Genomic DNA, 20398 nt, shown 5'->3' on the forward strand with positions numbered 1-20398 from the left:
CAGTGTCACTGGCCCTCATATGTGGGATCCGAACCGGGGCCCTCTGGCATCCCAAGCCAGTTCTTAACCATCGCGCCACTCGGCCGGCCCTGTATACATTTTTTTGAATATGCATAAATTCCCTCTGGAAAAACATCAGCAACAGTGACATTGGTTCCTTCCAGGGAGAGGTCCATGGTGGTTGAAGGACATGAGTGAAAAAGAGACATTTCACCATTTACGCTTTGATACTTTTTGGATTTTGAACCAGGTGAATAAATTACTTACCCCAAAAGAGGAAATAGATAAAATTAAAACTAAAAATGTAGAAGAAAACTTCACTTACTGTGATTTACACAAATGGGGGTTTGTTTTTCTTTCATAAAAAGAAGCCCAACGTAGGTGCTCGCTGACTGTTGGTTCAGCTGCTCAATGATGCCTCATGAATCAGGTTTTTTTTGTTTGTTTTTTTTGTTTCTAGGACCTTCATCCTCAGAGGAGTGGCTTTCTATCTCCATGGATGTTTCCTTGTGATAGTAAGATGGCTGCCACAGCTTAGGCTTCATGTCTTCAAACAAACATCCCCCAAACAAGAAAGAAAGCACAAGGAAAACCAAAAACTTTTTTCTAATGATGCTTTTTGTCCTGGGAACAAGACTTCCCTGTACATGTCACTGGCCAGAAATGGATCCTGGGCCCATCCTAAATCAATTCCTGGCAGAGGGGAATGGGTTCACTGGCTTCTGGGACTGGAGGAAGGGCCCCCTCTCCTGATGTCATGGAATCTTTGCCTTAGTACAGAAATGGAGTTCTGTTCCTAGGAAAGGTACAGAAGTCTGTTGGGTAGGTAGCAGAAAAAGTCCATCACAGCTGTCAGTGTGAGCTGCTCCATCTTTTGAAAAAAGAAATTCTTAGTGACCCCAGGACTAAATGCCTCCATATGTCCCACTGCTGCCACTCTATACACAGTTACGTCCATCTCTCTCCTGGACTGCTGCCTTAGCCTTCTCACTGGCCTCCCCACACCCATGCTGACATTGGTTGGATTTAGTACTGGCTTTCTCCTCCAAGTAGTATAGGAGTGGGGTTCTCAAAAATAACATATGAGAGACCACCTTGATTCAGACTTAATTATCCCATGATTAACTACTACAATATCTAGTTCCATCTTTCGAAGACAACAGTCAAGAGACTGTCTTCATTGAGTTTTCTATCAGCTTTCATTCTAGACGAGAACTCTCAACATAAAGTATGCTCTGTTAATGTGTCTTGGAGTCTGTATTAACTCAGCACTGGCAAAATAGGCATGGGTGGTGTTACCGGCTGAGTTGTGTCTTCCACAGTTCATATGTTGAAATCCTAACTCCCAGCACCTAGAATGTGACTATATTTGGTCTTTAAAGAGATAATTAAATTAAAGTGAGGCCATTTGGGTGGGCCCAAATCTAGTATGACTGGTTTTCTTATAAGAAGAGATTAGGACACAGACACACACAGAGGGAAGACCTCATGAAGACACAGGGAGAAAACAGCCATCAGCAAGCCAAGAGAGACCTCAGAAGAAACCAAGTTTGCCAACACCTTGATCTTGGACTTCTAGCCTCCAAAACTGTGAGGAAATAATTTTTTGTTTTTTAAGCCTCCCAATCTGCAGTACTTTGTTATGGCAACGCTAACAAATTAATATAGGCAGATATAATCCTAAATTTGAATGGTGTTACATAGAACACCTTATGCCTTAGCATCACTTCTTTAAAAATGTTTTCCTTTTATTTTGTTGCAAATGTATAAAATGTGTTTTTTGTCTTAACACATTGGAACAATTATTAAGGCTTCATGTTGTCTGGCTCTAGCATACTGCAAGAGCAAGATTTAACTATCCAAAGATACAGCTCACCATTCTTTACTTCTCAGCAAAGGAAGTTGGATCTAACACTTTGATGGTCAACCTTAAATAACCCCTCACTTGGATCAGACAACTCCTGGAGTATGTGCTTTATAGCCACACCATCTTGATGAGCCCCAGCAACTGAGTGCTTAACATTAGACCCAGATGGTGGCCTTTTATGGAAGGAGCAGTCAGCTGGCAGCCGCTCCCCTCACAATCCTTCAAGCTAAGATTGTCTCTCTACCGGGCAGCATGGTAGATAATGGCCCAAACATTTACTAATAAGAGAGCTTGAGAAGATTCAAAGTTCTTTTGAGGGAAAAATAAAATAAAATAAGGTGAAATAAACAAAGTAAAAATCATGAGTACTCCGAGTGAAAGACCAGCCTAGAACTCTGTACCAATAGGAGGTGAACTTGGCCTCTCACATTTTATGTCTCAAGTACATATCCTTCTTTGCAATCAGCCTTGCAGAACACTTTTTCACTCTGCCTTGTGGCTGTGAGACTTAATGGCTGTGGAACATGCAGGAGGTCTGACTCTGAGAAAACCAGCCCATTTTACCCATGCAAAGAAATTCTGGAAGGGTGTGGTATGTGAAGTTTTTACCCAAGAGGCCTCTAAAACTAGACTAACTGGGTGCAAACCCCAGCTTTGCCATTTGCAGCTGAATTGGGCAAGCGACTTACCCTCGCTGTGCCTCAGTTTCCTTAGTTGTTAAATAGGACTAGTAATAGTATTTAGCTCATGGGGGTGTTGTGAGCATTACATAAATTATTATTGTAAAGCATTTAAACACTGCCTGGCATGTGGTCAGTGATCGCTGGCAAATATTGTTATTACCTGAATTACATAGACCAGTCCCTCATAGAAATACCTTTGTGGGATTATGTTTTAAGGTTTGGTGTTTGCCTTTGACATTGCCCCAATGGAACAGTGTTCCCAAGAAAATAAATTACATAGTTCTCAATTTCCACTTTATTTGTATATGGTTACGATTTATAAATACACTTGCCATTTCCCCCACCTCTGAAACTCTCCTTTATACCTAGTAACTACCCAAACCCCCAGTTTTTAATGACTCCCTTTCCTCTCTAGGAGGGGAGGGCAGGGGTGGTCTTCCATGTAACTCTATCTTCATATAGAGTCTCCCTCAGTCCACGTGAAGTGTTGGTCCTCAGAGGGTCCCTGAAGCTTTGGGATGAGCACCACGAATCCGTTAGAGGTCCCAGTGATGTGCCCATGTGGCTGGTTCCTTTCTGTGCCATGCTTTGGGTGTAGAGTGCAATGGTGGGCAGCAACAGACATCGTATGTTCTGTCTGTGCCTGAAGCTGAGTTGGTGCAGCCCCAGCGGGCAAAGGGGTCTGCAATGAAGTCTCAGGCCTGCTCAGGCAGTGGTGAGAGTCCTGCGGTGGGCACTGTACCCAGCCAGTGCCTGGCCCTGCTCTCGGAGACGTGTCTGAGGCCTGGCTGCTCAGAGCCTCTCCGGGCCCTACCCAGGCCCTCTGTCAATCCTGTGTGGGTAGGGCAGCCTCGGGGAGAAGGTGCGCTTGTGCCTCCTTTCTGATTTTCCCAGACTCCATTAGGCTTGGGTGACAAATTGGGTCCTTGGCCCTGTTAGAGGGCATGGCAGCCCAGTGTCTCTGTCTCAGCCAGGTGCCAAGCTTTGCCATCTTCCTGGTAGGGTGTAGAGAGCCCAGGAGGACCAGGGGCACCCTCTTCAGGAATGGGGTACGGAGGCTCTGGGGGCACTGGGGGGTCTCCAGGGCCCCGTGCTCCCCCCAGTACTGGCCCATTGTAGATATAGATGTTGCCAGTGACAGTCACAGACCCGCCGGTGACATGAATGCCATTGGTACCTGTGGGAAGGGAGGCAGAGTGAGAGGGGCTGAGGGGGCATTGTTGAGGAAGGAAGGCCTGTGTACCCCCTGTATTGGACTCCTTGTTTCCCAAATGCCCTTGTTCTTCTGCCTTCTCCCCTTTCCTCTCTGTTCCCACTTCCACTTGCTATTGGTTTCTTGAGCTCTGCATTCATTTCTCTGTTTCTGGGTTTTTCAGTCTCTTCCCTTCTCTTTAGCTGGCTGTCGGAGTCTCTGTCTTGCCTCCATTTTCGTCTTCTCATCTCTGTCTGGCTTACACTCTCTCGCCCTGCTAACCATCCCTCCCACTCCACCTCTCCCACCTCCTCTTCTCCCTGCAGCCTGCTCACCATGGGCCACCTGGCCTTGCTCTGGGAGCTCAGCCTCCAGCTCCCTGGCCTGGCTCAGAGGACTCTGCTGTTGTAGCATCTCTTCCTCCAAAACTGAGGTCGTTGGGGGCCAGGCTGAGGCAGCGGTCAGGTCTCCAGGGATGGGCAGAAGTGGCTTTACCAGGTCAGGAAAATGTGGGTTGATGCTTGGAGGCTCCCAGCTTCCATCAGCAGTATTTGATTCCTCTCTCTGCAGGAGGGAGGCAGAGAACCAACCAATGATGTGGGCCACTGACCCCATCTTTCTTTAATTCCCACACCGCACTCCAGCTTAGGCAGCTCGTTGCCCTCCTCTGCTCCTTCTCATGCTCCTTGCCTCAGGCCTTTGCAGTTGATGCCCTTGCTTCTTGGAGCACTTTCCCCAGGTATCCCGAGGCCTGGCTCCCTCATTTCTTCAGCTTTCTGCTCAAATATTGGCTTATCAGAAAGGCCGTCTCTGTCCACTGTCTATGATAATATATCCCCACCTTCTGCCACTGTCACCCCCTGCCCCCTACCCTGCTTCACTCCGTAGTTACCACCACCTAATACATCTTTGTTTAACTTTATTGCTCCACTGGCATGTACATCCAGGAAGGTAGTTACTTTGTTTTACTTGCTGCTATATCCTCGTGCCTAGAACAGTGCCTGGCACATGGTGTGCTCAAAAATTATTCGTTGAATGAATGAATGTTGAAGCCTGCACACTCTTTTCCTGCTGACCCCCACCTTGTTCGTTCTCCCTCTCTGCCCCTCCTTGCTGCCTTCTCAGCCTTCCCCATTACCTCTGGACGCCTCTTGAGCAGGGATCCTGCAATGAAAATGAAATGGGTGTCAGCCTCTGGCAGGCCTTCACCCTCCACATCCCACCACAATGTGTTGCTGCCCACCCTGGGGTCCCAGAAGGAATAGGCTGTTATTATGCTTATCTCCAGCCTCGGTCAGGGACTGGATGGAGATCATGTCTGTGTTGGAGGTAGGCATTGGGAGTCTTGAGTGTGAAGGGGCAGGTGGGTTGGCCCTGGGGAAGTTGAAGATTCATTCCCTCCAACCCCCTTCCCCACCCAGGTGGAGACAGAAGGCCGGCCTGCATCCCCGCCTGCATCTGGCCGCTTCTTACCCAGCTTTCTGCAGAGAGAGGGGTGGCTCTTCCAAGTGCAGGCGAGGACGGTGATGAGGAGCAGCAGGGAGACCAGTGGCAACATGATGGCCAGCACCAGCATAGTTCCTGCCAAGGCAGCAGACAGGAGGGGTTATGAGGACTCGAGAGGAGCAGAGGGGAAGGAAGTTAAGGAACAGCTTCCCAGTTCTCTGGGCAACCCAGACAGAGAAAAGGGGGAGCAGCTTTTCCCTTCTAGCCCTACAGTTCCTAAAGGCAGAATTAGAGACAGTTCCCTGGGTTATGGAGAAGGGGAGCTCAGTTGGACTTAGGGGGACCTCCTGACAGCCAGGAGAAATTCTATTGTGGGTGGAGATGTTTGGAGTGGCACAGGTGCCCAACTGTGTGAGAACAGGAGCATGAGCAGTTGGTTTTTAAGAGCTGGAAGTGCGGGTGGGAGGCAGTACTAAAAGGGTGGGGCTTGGGGTTCTAAGCAGACTCAGGCCACAGGGTACAACCATGTTTCTGTGGACTTGGCCATCTTACAGGGTCCACTGTAGGAACTGAGAGCACCTCTCTTTACCTGTGGGGATGTTTTCAAAGAGGGGTAGGGAGCCTCGCTTCTGAACTCTGCCTGTTGCTGCCTGGAAGAGGAGGGGTTGCAAGGTGCCCACCCCCTTGCAGGTTCCAGGAGGGAATGGGAATAGGAGGCTGGGTTTCTCAGGACCAGATGTGTAGCAGATAATTTCTGTCTTGCATGGGCCTCAGTGCTGCCATTCATAGCAGGGAGTCTACAGTGCCCATCAACTAGAATGGGAGGCATGGGGAGAAATTGGACCTGGAGTCTTGAACGCCTGGGTTTCTGCTCAGCTGTGTGACTTTTTAAGTCATTTCCCCTCTTTGAGCATCAGTTTCTCCATATGTAAAATGATGGCGTTAGACTCTAAAATTCCAGCACTAAAATTTCAATTATATTTGGTATGTTAGTTAAAAATTAGTAAGAGGACATGGAAAAATATTTATGATGTAGTTGAATGAAAAAATCAGGTTACAAAATATTCAAATGACTCCACACTTTTAAAAAAAAGTTATATGTATAAACATACATAGGAAAATGTCTGGGAGGATATATTAAGAAATGTTAAGAGTGGATATGCTAGATGATAGTTCTGTGGGTGATGTTTCATTCTATGTATCTGAATTTTCTGATTTTCTACAGTGTGCATGCATATGGCATGAGCTTTGGAGTAAAAAGACCTGAGTACAGGTCTTTGTAACACCAGTTACCACGTGGGTGATCTTCATGTAACCTCTCTGAGCCTCAGTTTCCTCATCCCGTCAATGAGGATATTAATAGAACTACTTCATTGGATCAATAAGCGGATTAAATAAATTAGTGAATGTCAAGTGTTTGCAGAGTACCTGACACACTAGCTCTCAATAAATGGAAGTTAAGTTTATAAATAATTGCTAATTTTAAAAAGTTAATAAAATAAACGCTCCCCCAATTAATAATGATTGCAATCATTAGAAACATTCCATAATTGTCATTAGGCTAGGAAACCAATAACTCCACAGAAAAAAACCAAAAAGGAGTCAAATGTGGCGTTATCTCTCTAACAACAAAAGTGTATAATCTCATAAAGAGGCTGTTAGTCTGGTAAATGGATCATATGACAGTGGCATGTCTAAAATGATGACAATGATGTCAGTTACAGTTACATCTCAGTGTGGGAGTGTTCCTTGATGTAACATTATATATGTTATATGTATAATATGTAACTGAAAAGTGTGTGTGCGTGTGTGTAAGTAAACTAGTCTGGGGACACTCCAGTTTCTGTTTAAGGAACTTTTCTTCTTGCCCCCACTCTGAGAGGGAAGGTTTCATCTTTTGCCCATTTTTTCAGATGGGAGGAATTAAGGCATTTCCCAGACCTGCCGCCCCCCAACCCCATGCCCCTCAGCCCTGGCCCCTCACCTGCCATCTCAGGGGGCTCTGGTGGACTTCTGCAGGTGGTGTCGGACTCGGTGGTGCCTGGCTTTGCCTCTACCAGGCCCTGGTCCTCACACCTGTGGAGAAAAGGGAGGCTCAATTCAAGAGGGCACATGCTGGAGATGGCAGATGGCAAGGAGGGTCTTAGAGTTCAGCATGGGGACGGGGTTGTCAGCAGCTGGGGCTTCTGGGAGGGTGGGAGGGACAGAGACACACTTACCTGGTATGGGGCTGGCATCGGGCACTGGGGGAGGAAGTGTTTTGAAAGTGTCCTGCCTTGCAGGGCACACAGTTGCTATTAACCTTCCCAACTTCACCTGACAAGAGAGAAGCAAGGCCAGTCAGGGTGAGCGGGCAAAGGGAGCCTCTTGCCCAGTTCTGAGCTTCCGTTAAGCCCACTGGACGGCCCCTCCCTGCCCACCCACCCCATTCTGTAGCTCACACCTTTCCTGATCTCCCCCCTGCCCAGTGCTGCGGGGACGGCCCCCCTGCCCCCACTGCCCCTGTTCCTGTCCCAGTTCCATATCTCTGCACATTCCTTCCATGAGCCTTTCACAGGGAGGGAGAAGAGGCTTTTTATGCCAAAGAGAACTACCTGGAGGCTCACCATGCACACAGAACAATGCTCCCTGCCCCCACTTAAAACCACCAGCGCCCAGCCTCCTCCCTACCTTCTGCCCTTAGTGACCTCTGACCTTTGAGCTCAGCTTCAGTGCCTGGTGGGCAGTCAGAGAGTGGCTCGCAGTGTAGACACTCATGGTCCCTAAGGGTGCAGAACATTCCTGGCTGGCAGCGGCACTGGGTTTTCTGTTTGCTAGTGCAAGGTGCAGTCTCCTCGAAGCCCAGTACTTGTGGGGAGACAGGAGAGTTCAGTGGAGGAGCTGCGCTCCAGGGGATCCCAGCCCTCCCCAGGCACACCCCACTCACTGTGGTCACAGGGTCGGCAGAGCTGGCAATGTGTGAGATGGTTCCAGTGCTCATTGTAGGAATTTTCAGAGCACGTGGCACAAACTGTGTCCTGGCTGAGGCTGCATTCAGCTGAGACACGCGTGCCTGGAATGTGAGTGGGCAGTAGGAGTGTCAGGGGATGGGGGCTCCACCCTCACCTCTGTTATTTGCTGTGACCCTGGGCCTGGTCCTCTTGGGGCCTGCACATGAGGGATGGCCAGTGTTTCTCATTCTCTGTCTCTGCCAGCTGGTTTTCCTGGAAGAAGGTGTCTGCCGTCCCTCGGAGGCAGCGAGGTGGACTGGAGTTCCCTGGAACCTACCTCCCTATCCCAGGATTCCTCTGGCCATTGCCTCTCACCTGGGGGGCAGCGGGAGCAGCAGGCCTGATGCTTGGGTTCGTAGTACTCCTTTTCCTGGTCCCGGCACGTTTGGTTATCCGTGTGGTATGGGGGAACCTTCGAGGAGAGATGGGGGTAGGGAGAGAACTTTTCAGGGGTTAGCTGGGGAAACAGAGGAACCACAGAGGGAGCTGCCCAGAGCCCTTTTCCCTACCTGCCCGCCCCCACCCACCTACACAAAACCTTCCCTCACCAGTTGGGGCTGGAATGCTGCCAGGAGACTGCAGAGGCCTAGTATGAGTGGCCCCCAGGCCAGGCTGAAGAGGGAGGCGGCCCACGGCAGGCGCATGGCGGCCAGTCAGCCCGTCGACCAGATGGGTGGGGGCCTGGGAGTAAGGTGGGAGGCCTGGACGTCCCGGGCAGTGGTGGCAGCAGCCTCCAGGCCCAGGGACTAGGACAGGACTCAGGCCGATGCGCCCCCGGGGGCCGGAGCCGCCAGGCCTGGCCTGGCCTCGCCTCCAGGGCTCCAGCGCCAGGCTCAGGAAGTGGGAGTGGAGCTAGCCGGCCACGGGGGGGCGGGGACAGGGAGCGCTGGGAGCTGAGGTCGGCTGGCTGGCTGTCGCAATCGGGAAGAGGAACAGGCTTGGCTGCCCTTATGCTGGGCGGGAGGGGGTGGCCGGGAAAGCACGTGAAGGCAACAGGGCCGGAACCGGGCCTCCTCCCTTCTCCGGAAGCCTGACTATGAGAGGAGGGCTGCGGGGACAGGCCCGCTGGTGGGAAAGGGGCTGCAGGGCCCGTGGACAATCCTCAGATGGGCCTCGAGCGCCCAGCTGGGGCAGAGCTCAGACTGAAACAGATGGAGTTCAAGACAGAGCTGTGTTGAGCCCGTGTCAGATCTGAATGGGCCTGGGACTGCCAAACATGGGGAGTGCAGAGACCCAGGGAAAGCCAGCCAGATGCAGCATCTGGGCACCAGAAGTCCTGGGTAGTAGACTGTTTCAATCCCTGGGTTCCTGCCCTGTTGTGTGACGTTTTAAGATAAACTACAAAGAAATAATGAGTCAGCCCTCCCCTCCCCTGACCCACCCAGTCCACACATTGATGGACCCACAGTCACCTACAAGACACTTGAGAGAGTGCAGTCCCTGCTTCTCAGTCCTTCGAGAAGGGGGAGGGCTTGTAGGCCAAGGTCCCAATGAGTAGGGGAAGCTGCAGCTGCGCTGGAGTTGGGCAGCTGCAGTCTTAGGTCCCAGCTTCACCCAGGAGCCTCTGAAACCCTTTGAACTGGGGGGAGCTGAGTGCCCACCTAGTCCAGCCCCCTCACCTTAAGGATGAAAAGAATGAGACTCAGGCAGAGGAGAAGAAGATTCCAGGAGGGCTTAGTCCCATGCCTGCCTCCTTTCTTCCCACCATTTCCCTGCAACTCATTAACAGTGCCCCCAGAGTGACTTGCATTTGCCCACCGCCCTCCCCCCTTACGCCAGGCTCTCTGGTCTCCAAGTTTCTGTGCTCCTGGCTAAGTCTCACGGGCTTTTGAGGATCACTGGGGCTCTGGGAAGCACACCCACTCCAGGTTGTACAGCCCCATGCAGACTGCTTGCTCTCTGTGACCTGCTGTTTACTGTCTGCCGGCCCACCAGGCCATGAGCTCTGCAATGGCCTGGACTGAGTCTTTAAGTCTGGCTTCTCAGTGTTTAGCACAGAGTCTGGCACATACCACATGTCCAGTACATATTTATGGAATTAAAGAATGATGCCTTGCTCATGTCACATAGCCAGTCCATGGCACAACCAGCCTAGAGTTCAGGGCTACTGATTTCTGGGTCCTAGTTCATTTGAGCAACCACGCTGCCTGCCTCCTGTGACTCAGGGATGCCTCCCTTGATGTGAGGGGCTGACTTAGTCTCTTGAGATAGGTCACCTGGGCACTGTCCCCGCCTCCTACCCTGGAGGGCCTAGTTTGGGGCTCATCCTCACCCTGGTTTGTCTGACTGGCTGGACAGGCTCTATGTGGAGGAGCTGGGAGGTCCTGGTGAAAGGGCCTGACTGAGCTTTAGATATTTCCCTCTCCTCTCCTGGTGCAGACCTAGGACCTGCACTCTGCTGCACTTACTTGATGGTCCAAGGCTTCCTGGAAAGGGAAGAAATATCAGAATAACATGCAGTGCTCAGGGCTGTGACTCTTTCCAGATCAAGGGAATTGGGGGCTGGGACTGGACTTAGCACTGAGCTCTTAATGAGTCAAGGTATGGATAGTGGCTTTAGATCCTTTTTTCTCTTTTTTCATTTTATTTTTTACTGTGGAAATTACACACATAACATATACATAACAAAAGGAGAGAAAATAGCATTGTGAATTCCCAGCTTCAACTCAGGGTGTCTTACTTCTTTCGTACAATCCTCCCCCACCTTCTAATCTCCCCTTAATTATTTTGAAGTAAATCCTAGACATAGCATCATTTCGTTTGAAAACATTTCAGGATTTACTCTAAGGGACAGCAACTCTTCTTCTTCTTCTTCTTTTTTTTTAGCTGAGCCATCCTGCCACCTGTTGGCAGCTCAGCGGCAGCTCAGCTCGGGCCGGGACTTGAACCACTGTTGCTCAGAGTTCAAACTCTTGAGCGAGTTCTTAACCAACTCAGCCACTCAGCCGGCCCCACAACTCTTCTTCTTTTAATTGAGGTGTAACACAGCAATAGTGTGCATAAAGTACACTACACAAATCAATGATTTTCACTTTTCTATATCCCATGTATCTCCCAGAGCACTTCCTGAACCCCAATATGTTCCTGCATGCTCTTTCCAGCCAAAGCTCTCTGTTTCACTGTAAGCACTCTCTCAGGTCCTTTTTAACCCCAGCTGGCTGAACTATTTCTTTCTGCTGCCAATCTCATGCTGTCACTGCAGCCTTCAAGGACTCTCTGGGTCCTACGGAAAGAGCCCTAAGGTCTAGACTTTTATCCTGGCCCCATCACTTCACTTCTCTCCGCTTTTTATGTGCCAGTCAACAGCTGGTTTCCTTGCAGATCTATTCTTCACTCTGATCTACATCGCTATCGCTACTGGGAACTACATTTCCCAGACTCCTCTTCCCCTATCGCTGCTGGGTAGTTTCAGCCAATAGGAAGACAGGTGGGTAGAGGACTGGTGGGTGGGAAGAGGGAAGAAACCAGGCAATTTCTATTTCTCCAACCCCATACTCCCTTTGTTTTCAGTTAGTTGTGTTTGTTCTTTCCCTACTTCCATAATTCCATCTCCTACTAGACAGTCCCCACTACTTAGTCCTTGCCACCTAGCTCTGGAGGCTTCTGGGTCTATAATGCTACATTACCTTGCTATCTTTCCAGCCCTAGAGTTGGTAACTGCTTCCTGGTCTGCTAGTTTCTGGGTTGCCTCACTGTCTCCTGTTGGCTTCTCAGCTCTTCCATCACCCATGTACCAATTCTCTGTGTTAAATTTCTTCTGTTTGGAAGACTGAGAGTGTTTCCTGTTTCCTGGCTGGCCCATGATTGACAAATATTATCAATAAATGGTTATTATGCCTATCCAACCTCCAGGAGGATGAAAGGAGACTCACAGGGGTGAGGAATCCATGAATGCTTTGTGACCAGGGCATTGTTTCCGCTGCTTTCCTTTTGTGTTCTTCGCCAGCTTCCTTAAAGTGTTCCTCATTTCCATTGAGCAATACCAGGCCCAGACTTAGCGCCCATAGACCCCCAAGTCTCCTTTGGAGGGGATTGCTCACTGAACCTTCTTCCCACAGGCTCAAGAAGAATCCCAAAAGGGGGTTGGTGGGAATGAATTCTTCTAAATACTTGTTTTCCCTCTCCTCTTCCCCACACTACTCTTAGCCAACTGGGTACCCCTGGAAAGTGTCAAGTAAACACTGAGAAATGTGTAACTGATGAGGGATGGCCTTCTCCAGAGTGTTTCCATTATCACTGGGGACAATCTCTTAGCCCAGTTGCCTCAAATAGGGAGATTTTCCCCCCCAGAAGACATTTGGCAATATCTGGAGGGACTCTTGATTGTCACAGTTAAGGGGGGTATTATAAGCATCTAGTAGGTAGAGGCCAAGGATGCTACTAAACATCCTATAGATCACAGGACAACTCCCCACAACAAAGAATTGTCCACATGTCTGTAGTGCCAAGGTTGAGAATTCCTGCCTTCATCCAAAGGAATAAACTAATGGTGAACTTCTAAGTGACCTGCCAGGTGGCTAGACTAGGAAGGGCTGGGAGGGATTTTCTGGACATCATTTTAGATTAAAGAGAAATTCATACTATGTAAATGCTGATAAAAGGACCACTGCTTTCCACAGTGGGCAGCTCAGTGTGCAGAGGCTAATTATCTCTAAGTAGTAAAAATAAAGAGTTGCATTTAATTGAGTGACTCATTTTTACTCTAGAAAGGATAGAGGCTGAAATGAAAAAAGTGAGTAAAATTGAGATCAGTGAATAGACCACAAATTAATGTGGTAGCAGGGGAAATTAGGATGTGTGATGTGTTGGGGATGCTTTCTCATAGCACATCACTCTCCATCAAAGATGAACCATGGGTCTTACCCCCGATGCTAATTCTGCTATCTTTTGCAGAGTGGGTCAGCAAATAGTGACAGCTACACAGTGGGGCCACCAAGATGAATAAGCCTGGTGCCTGTCCTCAGAGAACTCATAATATGACCCATGCATACAGAAACATAAATACACACACACACACACACACACACACACACACACATCAGGATAATAATAGTATACAAATGTAAGTGCTGTAATAGTGTTCTAAACAATGTTCTCTCTGGAAGCATGGTGGAGAAAGTGATTGCTTCCATATCCCCTCATTCCCAGAGAGCAAGAGGCAGGAAGACCCTTCAAACTCATAACCCTCATCCCACTGAAGACCCTCTAGCTTCACTTCTCTCCCTATAGCCTTTGCCCGTTTTATGCCACACCACAGGGTTAGAGGATGGCTGGTGTTGGGAGGAGGAAAGCAGCCTTGTGGAGACGGAAGGGCTGGGGCTCTGAGAGAGGCTGGGGAAGCTTCCAAGACAAGGTCTGCAAGGCCCCAGATGCTCCACAGAACAAGGGTCCACTTCTCTGGAAGTTAGGGGGCGTGGCGCTGAGCCTGGAAAAGGGAGGCCCGGCTCTCAATCTGTCCCCACCTCTAACTCCTGGGTGACTGTTGGGCAAGTCACTTTGCTTCTCCAGGCCTCACTTCCCTCATGTGTTAAGCAAGGGGCTAGATGCTACCATCTGGCCTGCCTTATTCACCCCCTCCTGCCATTTTGTTTTTCAGGTGAGAGCACTAGGATCCAGAGAGGTAAAATGCCATTTTCAAAGCCACATGCATAGTTTAAAGGTAAAAATGGAACTCATAGAATAATACCTATAACGCCGTATTTATGAAAAAAAACTATTGTATTTCCCCATGTATAAGACACTCCCATGTATAAGACGCACCTTAATTTTGGGGCCCGAAATTCGAAAAAAATGTATTACATGAAGTTATTGAACTCAAGTTTTATTCATCATAAAATTCATACAACTCCTCATCACTTGCGGGAAATGCAAGTAAAGAAATCTACAACCACTGTATAAGACGCACCCAGTTTTTAGACCCCAAATTTTTCGAAAAGGGGTGCATGTTATACATGGGGAAATACGGTATTTTGTTTTTTAAAAACTACATGTAAGTCTATACAGACACACAAAAAGATGGATACACAAACGACAGTGGCTCTCCTTGGGCCGAGGTGTGGGAAAAGAATTGGATAAAGAAAGGCTTTTATTGATTTGTATACTTCTGTACTATTGGAAAATTGTACTGCAACAAAAATGTATTTGGGTATTATTTCTGCACTTTAAAGGACAACATTTAAAATGGAGCTATGACAAAAGTGCAGGTTTCAGGTTTCTGTTTTTCTTACAACAGCAAGCTTCCTCTGGCCCATTCCAGATCTAGACTGCTTTGGTCTCAAAGCACATGTTGCTCCCGTGTATCCTGGCAGGCAGTGACAGGGTCACCACACTCCTGGCTCAGCCCAGTCCAAGCCTTGCAGTCCTTCCCCCAGAGCCCTTGAGATGAAAACTATCTGCCTGTGCTGCCTTAAGCCAGGTAGCAGGGAGGTGCCCTTTAGAACCTTTGAGATCAAACAGTCACAGCACCGCGTACCCCATTTGCAGGTAGGATCATCCCTAGTTTAAGGACCTGGCTCAAGGGAGAATGGAGCTTCTAGGGGTGTCTGAGTCCCGTGGGAAGGTGGGGACAGTGTAGAGAGCTTTTCACAGAGCCAGGAAGACAGTCCAGGACCCAGATTGCTGATGAATCCACGGACTCTGTATGAGTGTATGAACCTTCCTGGCTTTCAAAACCAGGTACGGGGAGCTCGGATTGCCGGAGTCTGTGGCTCGTCTGTCTTGGGAAGTAAATGGCAAAAGCCCTAAGTAGACAATCCCAGAGGAGAAGAATTCTTATTTTGTTTTCACTTGGCTGCTATTTTGTTTTGTGTCCTTATAAAAACTGGCTTATCTTTGTGGAGGGTCAGTTTCTTCATCTGGAAAATGAAGAAAAAGCCAGCCTTTCTCTTCTAAGGGGGCGGCCCCAGCAGGTGTCAAAGGAAATTCTGGGGCTGGGTTTGGAATCCTGGTTGATAGCAGCTCTCACTTTAACAGGCCACAAGAAACTGCCCAGAAAGGAACCCTGAGCCTGGAGTACTCCGCTTCCCTCTTCTTTGCCTGCTAAAGTCCTTGTTGTTCCTCAAGACCCAGCTAAGATACCACCTTCTCCAGGAAGTCTTCCTGAGTCTCTGGGTTAGTGCCTCTCCCTCCCTCCCCAGGCTCACTCAGCCCTGAGTTCTTATCTCTGCCATGAGAAACCTTATCTTACTCTATTGCTGCTGGTCTTCCACCAGTCTACAGCAGAGCCTAGACTGGGCTGTGTCTGCACATTGTGGGGACATAATGCCTGCTCCTCGGAGGAGGCAGGAGGAGGGAGAAGCCAGTGAGTGTCCTGCTGAGTGTCCACAATTGGCCCACCTTTCGCTGTTGCAGGGGCCTGGGCTGTGTGGATGGGTGTTCTGTACCTGTCTGAACCGTCTTTTGGGGCCTGATTCTCTGACCTTTCCCTCTCTGCTTGCTCACCACTTGGCACTTCACTCTTTATCCTTTTGCTGGATTAAGTTTGGGGAAGAGACCTTGCGGGAGGGGGGGGGAGCCCCTACCAATGAGCTTTTCCTTCCTTCCAGGGCTGGTGTAGACTTGGAACAAGCCTACCCTCTTCCTCCAGGACACCCAATGCTGTCCACATCCCTCTCTGCCTCCTCAGTGCCTGCGGTCCCTGGGCTCCATCCAGGTCTGTGCCCAAGTGCCCTGCCTATCCCCTGCCTGCCTCTTGGTGCCCACATTCCTGCAACCCCGTGACCACAATAGGGGACATTACACATTCCTGGCCTGGCAGCCAATGGTGTAAAAAAGAACAGAATGTCCCAGCGCCCCGCCCAGCCCCCAGCTTCACCTGGGCCCCTCCCTGGTCTGGACAAGGTAGGTAGAGGGTGGTGGTGAGGAGTCGGGGGAAGAGGATGGACTAGGAGAGAGAGAAAGGGGGGTGCTTCATGCTGAGTGCCAGGAGATGCACCCGCTAAAGTCCTCTCCACGGCCTGGGGGGTGAGGCTGACCCAGGGAGGGGACCTAGCCCCTGGAAGCCCACTTGGGGCTCCCTCCCCTTGCTCTCCTGCTGGGGAGGGGAGGGTCCCTTTGAGGCTGGGCTCACTCCTCTTCACTTTCCTCTTCCGGCCTCTCCTCCATCCCTCCCTCCCAGTCCTTCATCCTGTCCTCCTCCATCTATCTCGCTTCTTATGCTTCGCCTGTCCTCCTGGTCCCCCCGCCTTAGTCTCACTTGTCCTGGCTTGTCCTTTGTTCTTGCTTTGCCTTCCTGGCTTTGTGTTCAGGATCTTCCTCCCTGGTCAAGATCTCTCACCGGCCATTCTGTCTCCCAGTCTCCGTGCCCGTCAGCTTCCCATTACCCCCTGCGCCCTGACTCTTCCTCGGGCCCTTCCCTCACCTTCTGTAGTCCCAGCACTCCATGGTAACCTGCCCTCAGGAATCCTCTCCCTTCGGAGAACTCAGCTCAGACTCCTCCCCTTGCCCTGCTCACCTTTAATTGAGATGCTAATGAGGCTTCTGTTGCTTCCCTCCCCGGCCGGCAGGCGGGCTCCCTGGCCTGCCTCTGCAGCTGTCAGGTGAGGGGGAGGAGAGGCTCTGCTGCCAGATTCAACTGGAAAGGAACCAGTCCCAGTCCAGCCACAACCTGGGAGAGGGGAGCAGGCGGCAGCTAGTCCTCCTGGAGTCCTGCCGTGCCTGGGACAGAGAGGGAGTCCGGACGCAGCCCAGGACCAGGGCCTGATCGGAGGAGAGAGCCCAAACTGAGAAGGGACAGGCAGGCAGGGAGGAAGGGGAAGAGAGCCTGGCACACAGAGGAGCCAGGTGAGGAAGCAGAGATTCAAGAAAGAGACCCAAGAGAAGCAGAAGGCTGAGAGAGGGAGAGAGAGAGAGAGAGAGAGAGAGGAGCTAAGGCAGACAGAAGCTAAGAACAGAGATCCCAAGAAAGAGACTGGCTAAGCAGAGCAGACTGATGGCTGTGGAGACAAAAAGGGAGGTGCTGGGACTGAAACCAAAAGGTGACCTTATCAGGGAGGCAGAGGAGAGGCCACTCCAGGGGAGCCCAGATCCAGCTCCTCTGGCCCTGACTCCAGCAGGTCAGCTGGCTCCTGGGCAGGTGGCAGGAGGGAGAAGTGGGAGAAAATGTGCTCAGGCTGGGATGGGGCATGGCCAGGTGCAGCTTCTCTCTGGGGTCAAGCTGACGATGAGGGAGGGCACCTGGAGCCCAGAACTATGCCCTGACCCTCACCCTCACCCTCCACAATCCACCCAAGGGCTCATGAAGGGAGACAAGTGTGAGGAGCAGGGGCCGGACCCCAAACCTTCGGCCCCCCAGCAGCCCACGGAGGAGGAGGAGGCCCTGATTGAGTTCCACCGCTCCTACCGAGACCTCTTCCAGTTCTTCTGCAACAATACGACCATCCACGGCGCCATCCGCCTGGTGTGCTCCCAGCACAACCGCATGAAGACGGCCTTCTGGGCCGTGCTCTGGCTCTGCACCTTCGGCATGATGTACTGGCAGTTTGGCCTGCTGTTTGAAGAGTACTTCAGCTACCCCGTCAGCCTTAACATCAACCTAAACTCTGACAAGCTTGTTTTCCCCGCCGTTACCGTCTGCACCCTCAATCCCTACAGGTCAGTCGGGCCCGATGTCACTTCTTGTGCACCTGGAAGGGTAATGCAGAGGGTACAGAGGTGCCCCCTGGGCAAGCAGACCCTCAGACCCGGGGGTAGGAGGCGATACTCCTGTCCTCAGATAGGGCAGGATAGGGAGCCCCCGACTTGATGGGCTGGCAGCTCAGCCCAGTGGAGCCTTCCTAGTGCCCATGGCTTATCCCGAGTGTGGTTGTTGGGCCAGCTGTTCTCTCTTCCTCCCTTACTCTGACAAAGTGGGAGGGGATGCTGATGAGGTCAAAATGCTGGTAACTCCCAAAAGGGCAGGGTAGGGATTATCCCTAACCCTTCCCTGGAGTAAGAAGAGAGCAAAGAACAGAGAAGGACTCATCGAGGGTGCTGTGCTGGTGGGCGGTGGGAACTGGCAGGGGCTGGGCCCTGCTATGTCAGTCTGGGTTTAGAAGGGAAGTTTGTTTTGGAGAAAGCAAAGTGGGGGGTGGTGACAAAGCCATCATGAGCCTTGAGGCTGTGGGTGGGGAGTTACAGAGCCAGAAGGAGAATGGGACAGGATAGCCGTTCCCCTGTTCCCCTTGTCCAGGTGAAAATGGGGAGGTGGTCCCTGCTGGGCTGCACAGTTCACCTGCCCAGGAGCCTGACTTTTAAGAGCTCGGGTGTGTCCTGAAGTTTTGGGTTTCATCAGTGCTCCTTGCCAATTTTCCGTCCGGAAGCCAGAGGGGGTGGTAAACCATGGAAAAGAAAGGAAGGTGGGGCTGGATGTTTGTCTATACCTTAGATTTGTATTCGCTCAGTCATGCAACACCTTGGGAACACCTGCCACCAGCCAGACTCAGCGCTGGGCACCCGGCAAAGGGTTCATTAATGATTCGTACAACCTTTATTGAAGGTTGCCAGGTATTGGGTACAGAAAGAAAAAAGAAGATGGAAGAGCTAGGCATATACACAAATGACTGCACCACACTGTGAGACGTATAATAAAATTTGTGTGAGGTGTAGTCTCTGCCTTCAAGGAGAGTAAGATTTATGAGTGTGTGTGGGTGAGCAAACATTGGTTATGCGTGTGATTATGGAGGACTGGGATTGGTTACGTATTGGGGGTGGAGGTCCCCCATATATTCTGTTATGTCCACAGGTGTGTCGTGGACCAATAAGGGTTGTGACACCCTGTCCTGCCGAGAAAAAAACTGCCAGGCCATTTCATTGATTAGCTTTCATATAGTGTCCAGGGTAAGGGGCCATTTACTAAGAAGATGCACCGGACACTAAGTGCTCTACAGGCCTCTCCTTTATTTTTCCCAACAATCCTCCAAGGCAGGTACTATTAATATCCCATTTTATACTTGAGGAAACAAAGGCAAAAATAGACAAGTCACAAGGTCACAGAGATAGTGACTGACCTGTGACTTATTCTCTGTTTGCTTGATCACAAACCCCTGCCTCTTCTTAATACCCAAGATGTGGGACATGGACTAAATGAAGTTTCCTATGAGATATTTACATCTCGTTCCTGGTTCTCTTTCATTCCTCTCCTCAGTCTCCCCTGGTGGCCACTGCCTTTGCGCCTCTTCTTCCTGAACCCCTGCTGCTCCCCTGCCCTAATCTTTCCCCCATTTTCCCCACCCCTCATGTCCTCTGGCCTTCATAGAGGGAAGGAACACTGGGCAGGCTTGAGCCAGCAGGGAGGGAAGGGCTGGAAGGCTGGAGGTACAACAGGTAGAGTAGTAGGTGCTCAATAAATACTGTGGTTGAAAGATGCGGGTGAGATTGCTTGGCCAGGGAAGGGAATGGGTTCTTGTCATCTGCCACGGCATGGATGGACCTGGGGGATATTGTGCTGAGTGAAGTAGGTCAGACAGAGAAAGACAGATGCAATGTGATTTCGCTTATATGTGGAATCTAAAGAACAAAATAAACAAAACAGAAACAAACTCAGATACAGAGAACATTTTGATGGTTGCCAGACGGGAAGTGGGTTGGGAGTGCGTGTAAAAGGGGAAAGGGATTAAGAAGTACGAATTCATTGTTACAGTGAAGTCATAGGAATGTAGGGTATAGTATAAGGAATAAAGTCAGTAATATTGTAATAACAATGTATGGTGTCAGATGGGTACTAGATTTATCGGGGTGATAGATGGAAGGAGGCTGGGGAATAGGGTGAAAAAGGTGAAGGGATTAAGAAGTACAAATTGGTAGTTACAAAATAGTCATGGGGATGTAAAGCACAGCATGGAGAATATAGTAAATAACATCATAATAATTATGCATAGTGCCAGGTGGGTACTAGACTAGTCAGGGTGATTGCTTCTTAAATTATATAAAGGTCTAACCACTATGCTCTACATCTGAAACTAATATAAAACAATATTGAATATCAACCATAATTGAAAAATTAAAAAAAAGGGGGGGGGAGGTGAAGTGGAGTAAGAGGCCCAAACTTCCAGGTATAAAACCAATAAGTCATGGGGCTGTACTGTACAGCATGGGGAGTATAGTCAATAATATTGTGAGAGCGTGGTACAGTGTCAGAGGGTTGCTGGCTTTATCATGGTGGTCACTTCTTTAGGTATACAAATGTTGACTAACTAGTTGGTACACCTGAAACTGATGTAATATTGTATGATAGCTATATTTT

At 50.0% G+C, this 20398-nt stretch overlaps 2 protein-coding genes across 9 annotated transcripts in view; one reads left to right on the forward strand and one right to left on the reverse strand.

Annotated features, from left to right (window-relative positions):
• Positions 1–2827: 2827 nt before the first annotated feature.
• On the reverse strand, positions 2828–9052 carry LTBR (lymphotoxin beta receptor). Of its 2 annotated transcripts, none has more exons than XM_019627728.1 (10): positions 8727–9052; positions 8494–8590; positions 8115–8240; positions 7859–8035; positions 7408–7504; positions 7173–7264; positions 5216–5323; positions 4881–4906; positions 4078–4306; positions 2828–3727 (listed from the first exon to the last, which is right to left on the reverse strand). In XM_019627728.1, exons 1-10 carry the CDS (start codon positions 8820–8822, stop codon positions 3486–3488), a joined length of 1290 nt encoding a protein of 429 aa, XP_019483273.1. In that variant the 5' UTR covers positions 8823–9052; the 3' UTR covers positions 2828–3485. The 2 variants fall into 2 exon arrangements, with proteins under 2 accessions (XP_019483273.1, XP_019483275.1); XM_019627730.1 differs by having other exon boundaries at positions 7883–8035; positions 8727–9048.
• A 4617-nt stretch (positions 9053–13669) lies between these two features.
• Positions 13670–20398, forward strand: part of SCNN1A (sodium channel epithelial 1 subunit alpha) — a 27526-nt gene continuing 20797 nt past the window's right edge. The window contains exons 1-5 of one of the 7 annotated variants that reach the window (XM_019627723.1): positions 13670–13837; positions 15151–15288; positions 15723–15829; positions 16683–16715; positions 17409–17769. In XM_019627723.1, coding sequence (XP_019483268.1) covers positions 15772–15829; positions 16683–16715; positions 17409–17769 — 452 coding nt within the window. In that variant the 5' untranslated portion in view covers positions 13670–13837; positions 15151–15288; positions 15723–15771. The other 6 variants (XM_019627724.1, XM_019627726.1, XM_019627725.1 and 3 more) reach the window with 6 other exon arrangements.

This window comes from Hipposideros armiger, unplaced genomic scaffold, assembly GCF_001890085.2.
Source record: "Hipposideros armiger isolate ML-2016 unplaced genomic scaffold, ASM189008v1 scaffold_739, whole genome shotgun sequence".
In the NCBI taxonomy this organism is placed as follows: Eukaryota; Metazoa; Chordata; class Mammalia; order Chiroptera; family Hipposideridae; genus Hipposideros; species Hipposideros armiger.

Coding starts and splice junctions, on each gene's coding strand:
- LTBR (XM_019627728.1), bottom strand. CDS start 8,822: ATGCGCCTGCCGTGGGCCGCCTCCCTCTTCAGCCTGGCCTGGGGGCCA. Junction 8,591..8,726: donor CAGCATTCCAGCCCCAACTG/GTGAGGGAAGGT, acceptor CTCTCCTCGAAG/GTTCCCCCATACCACACGGA. Junction 8,241..8,493: donor CTGCTCCCGCTGCCCCCCAG/GTGAGAGGCAAT, acceptor CTCACATTCCAG/GCACGCGTGTCTCAGCTGAA.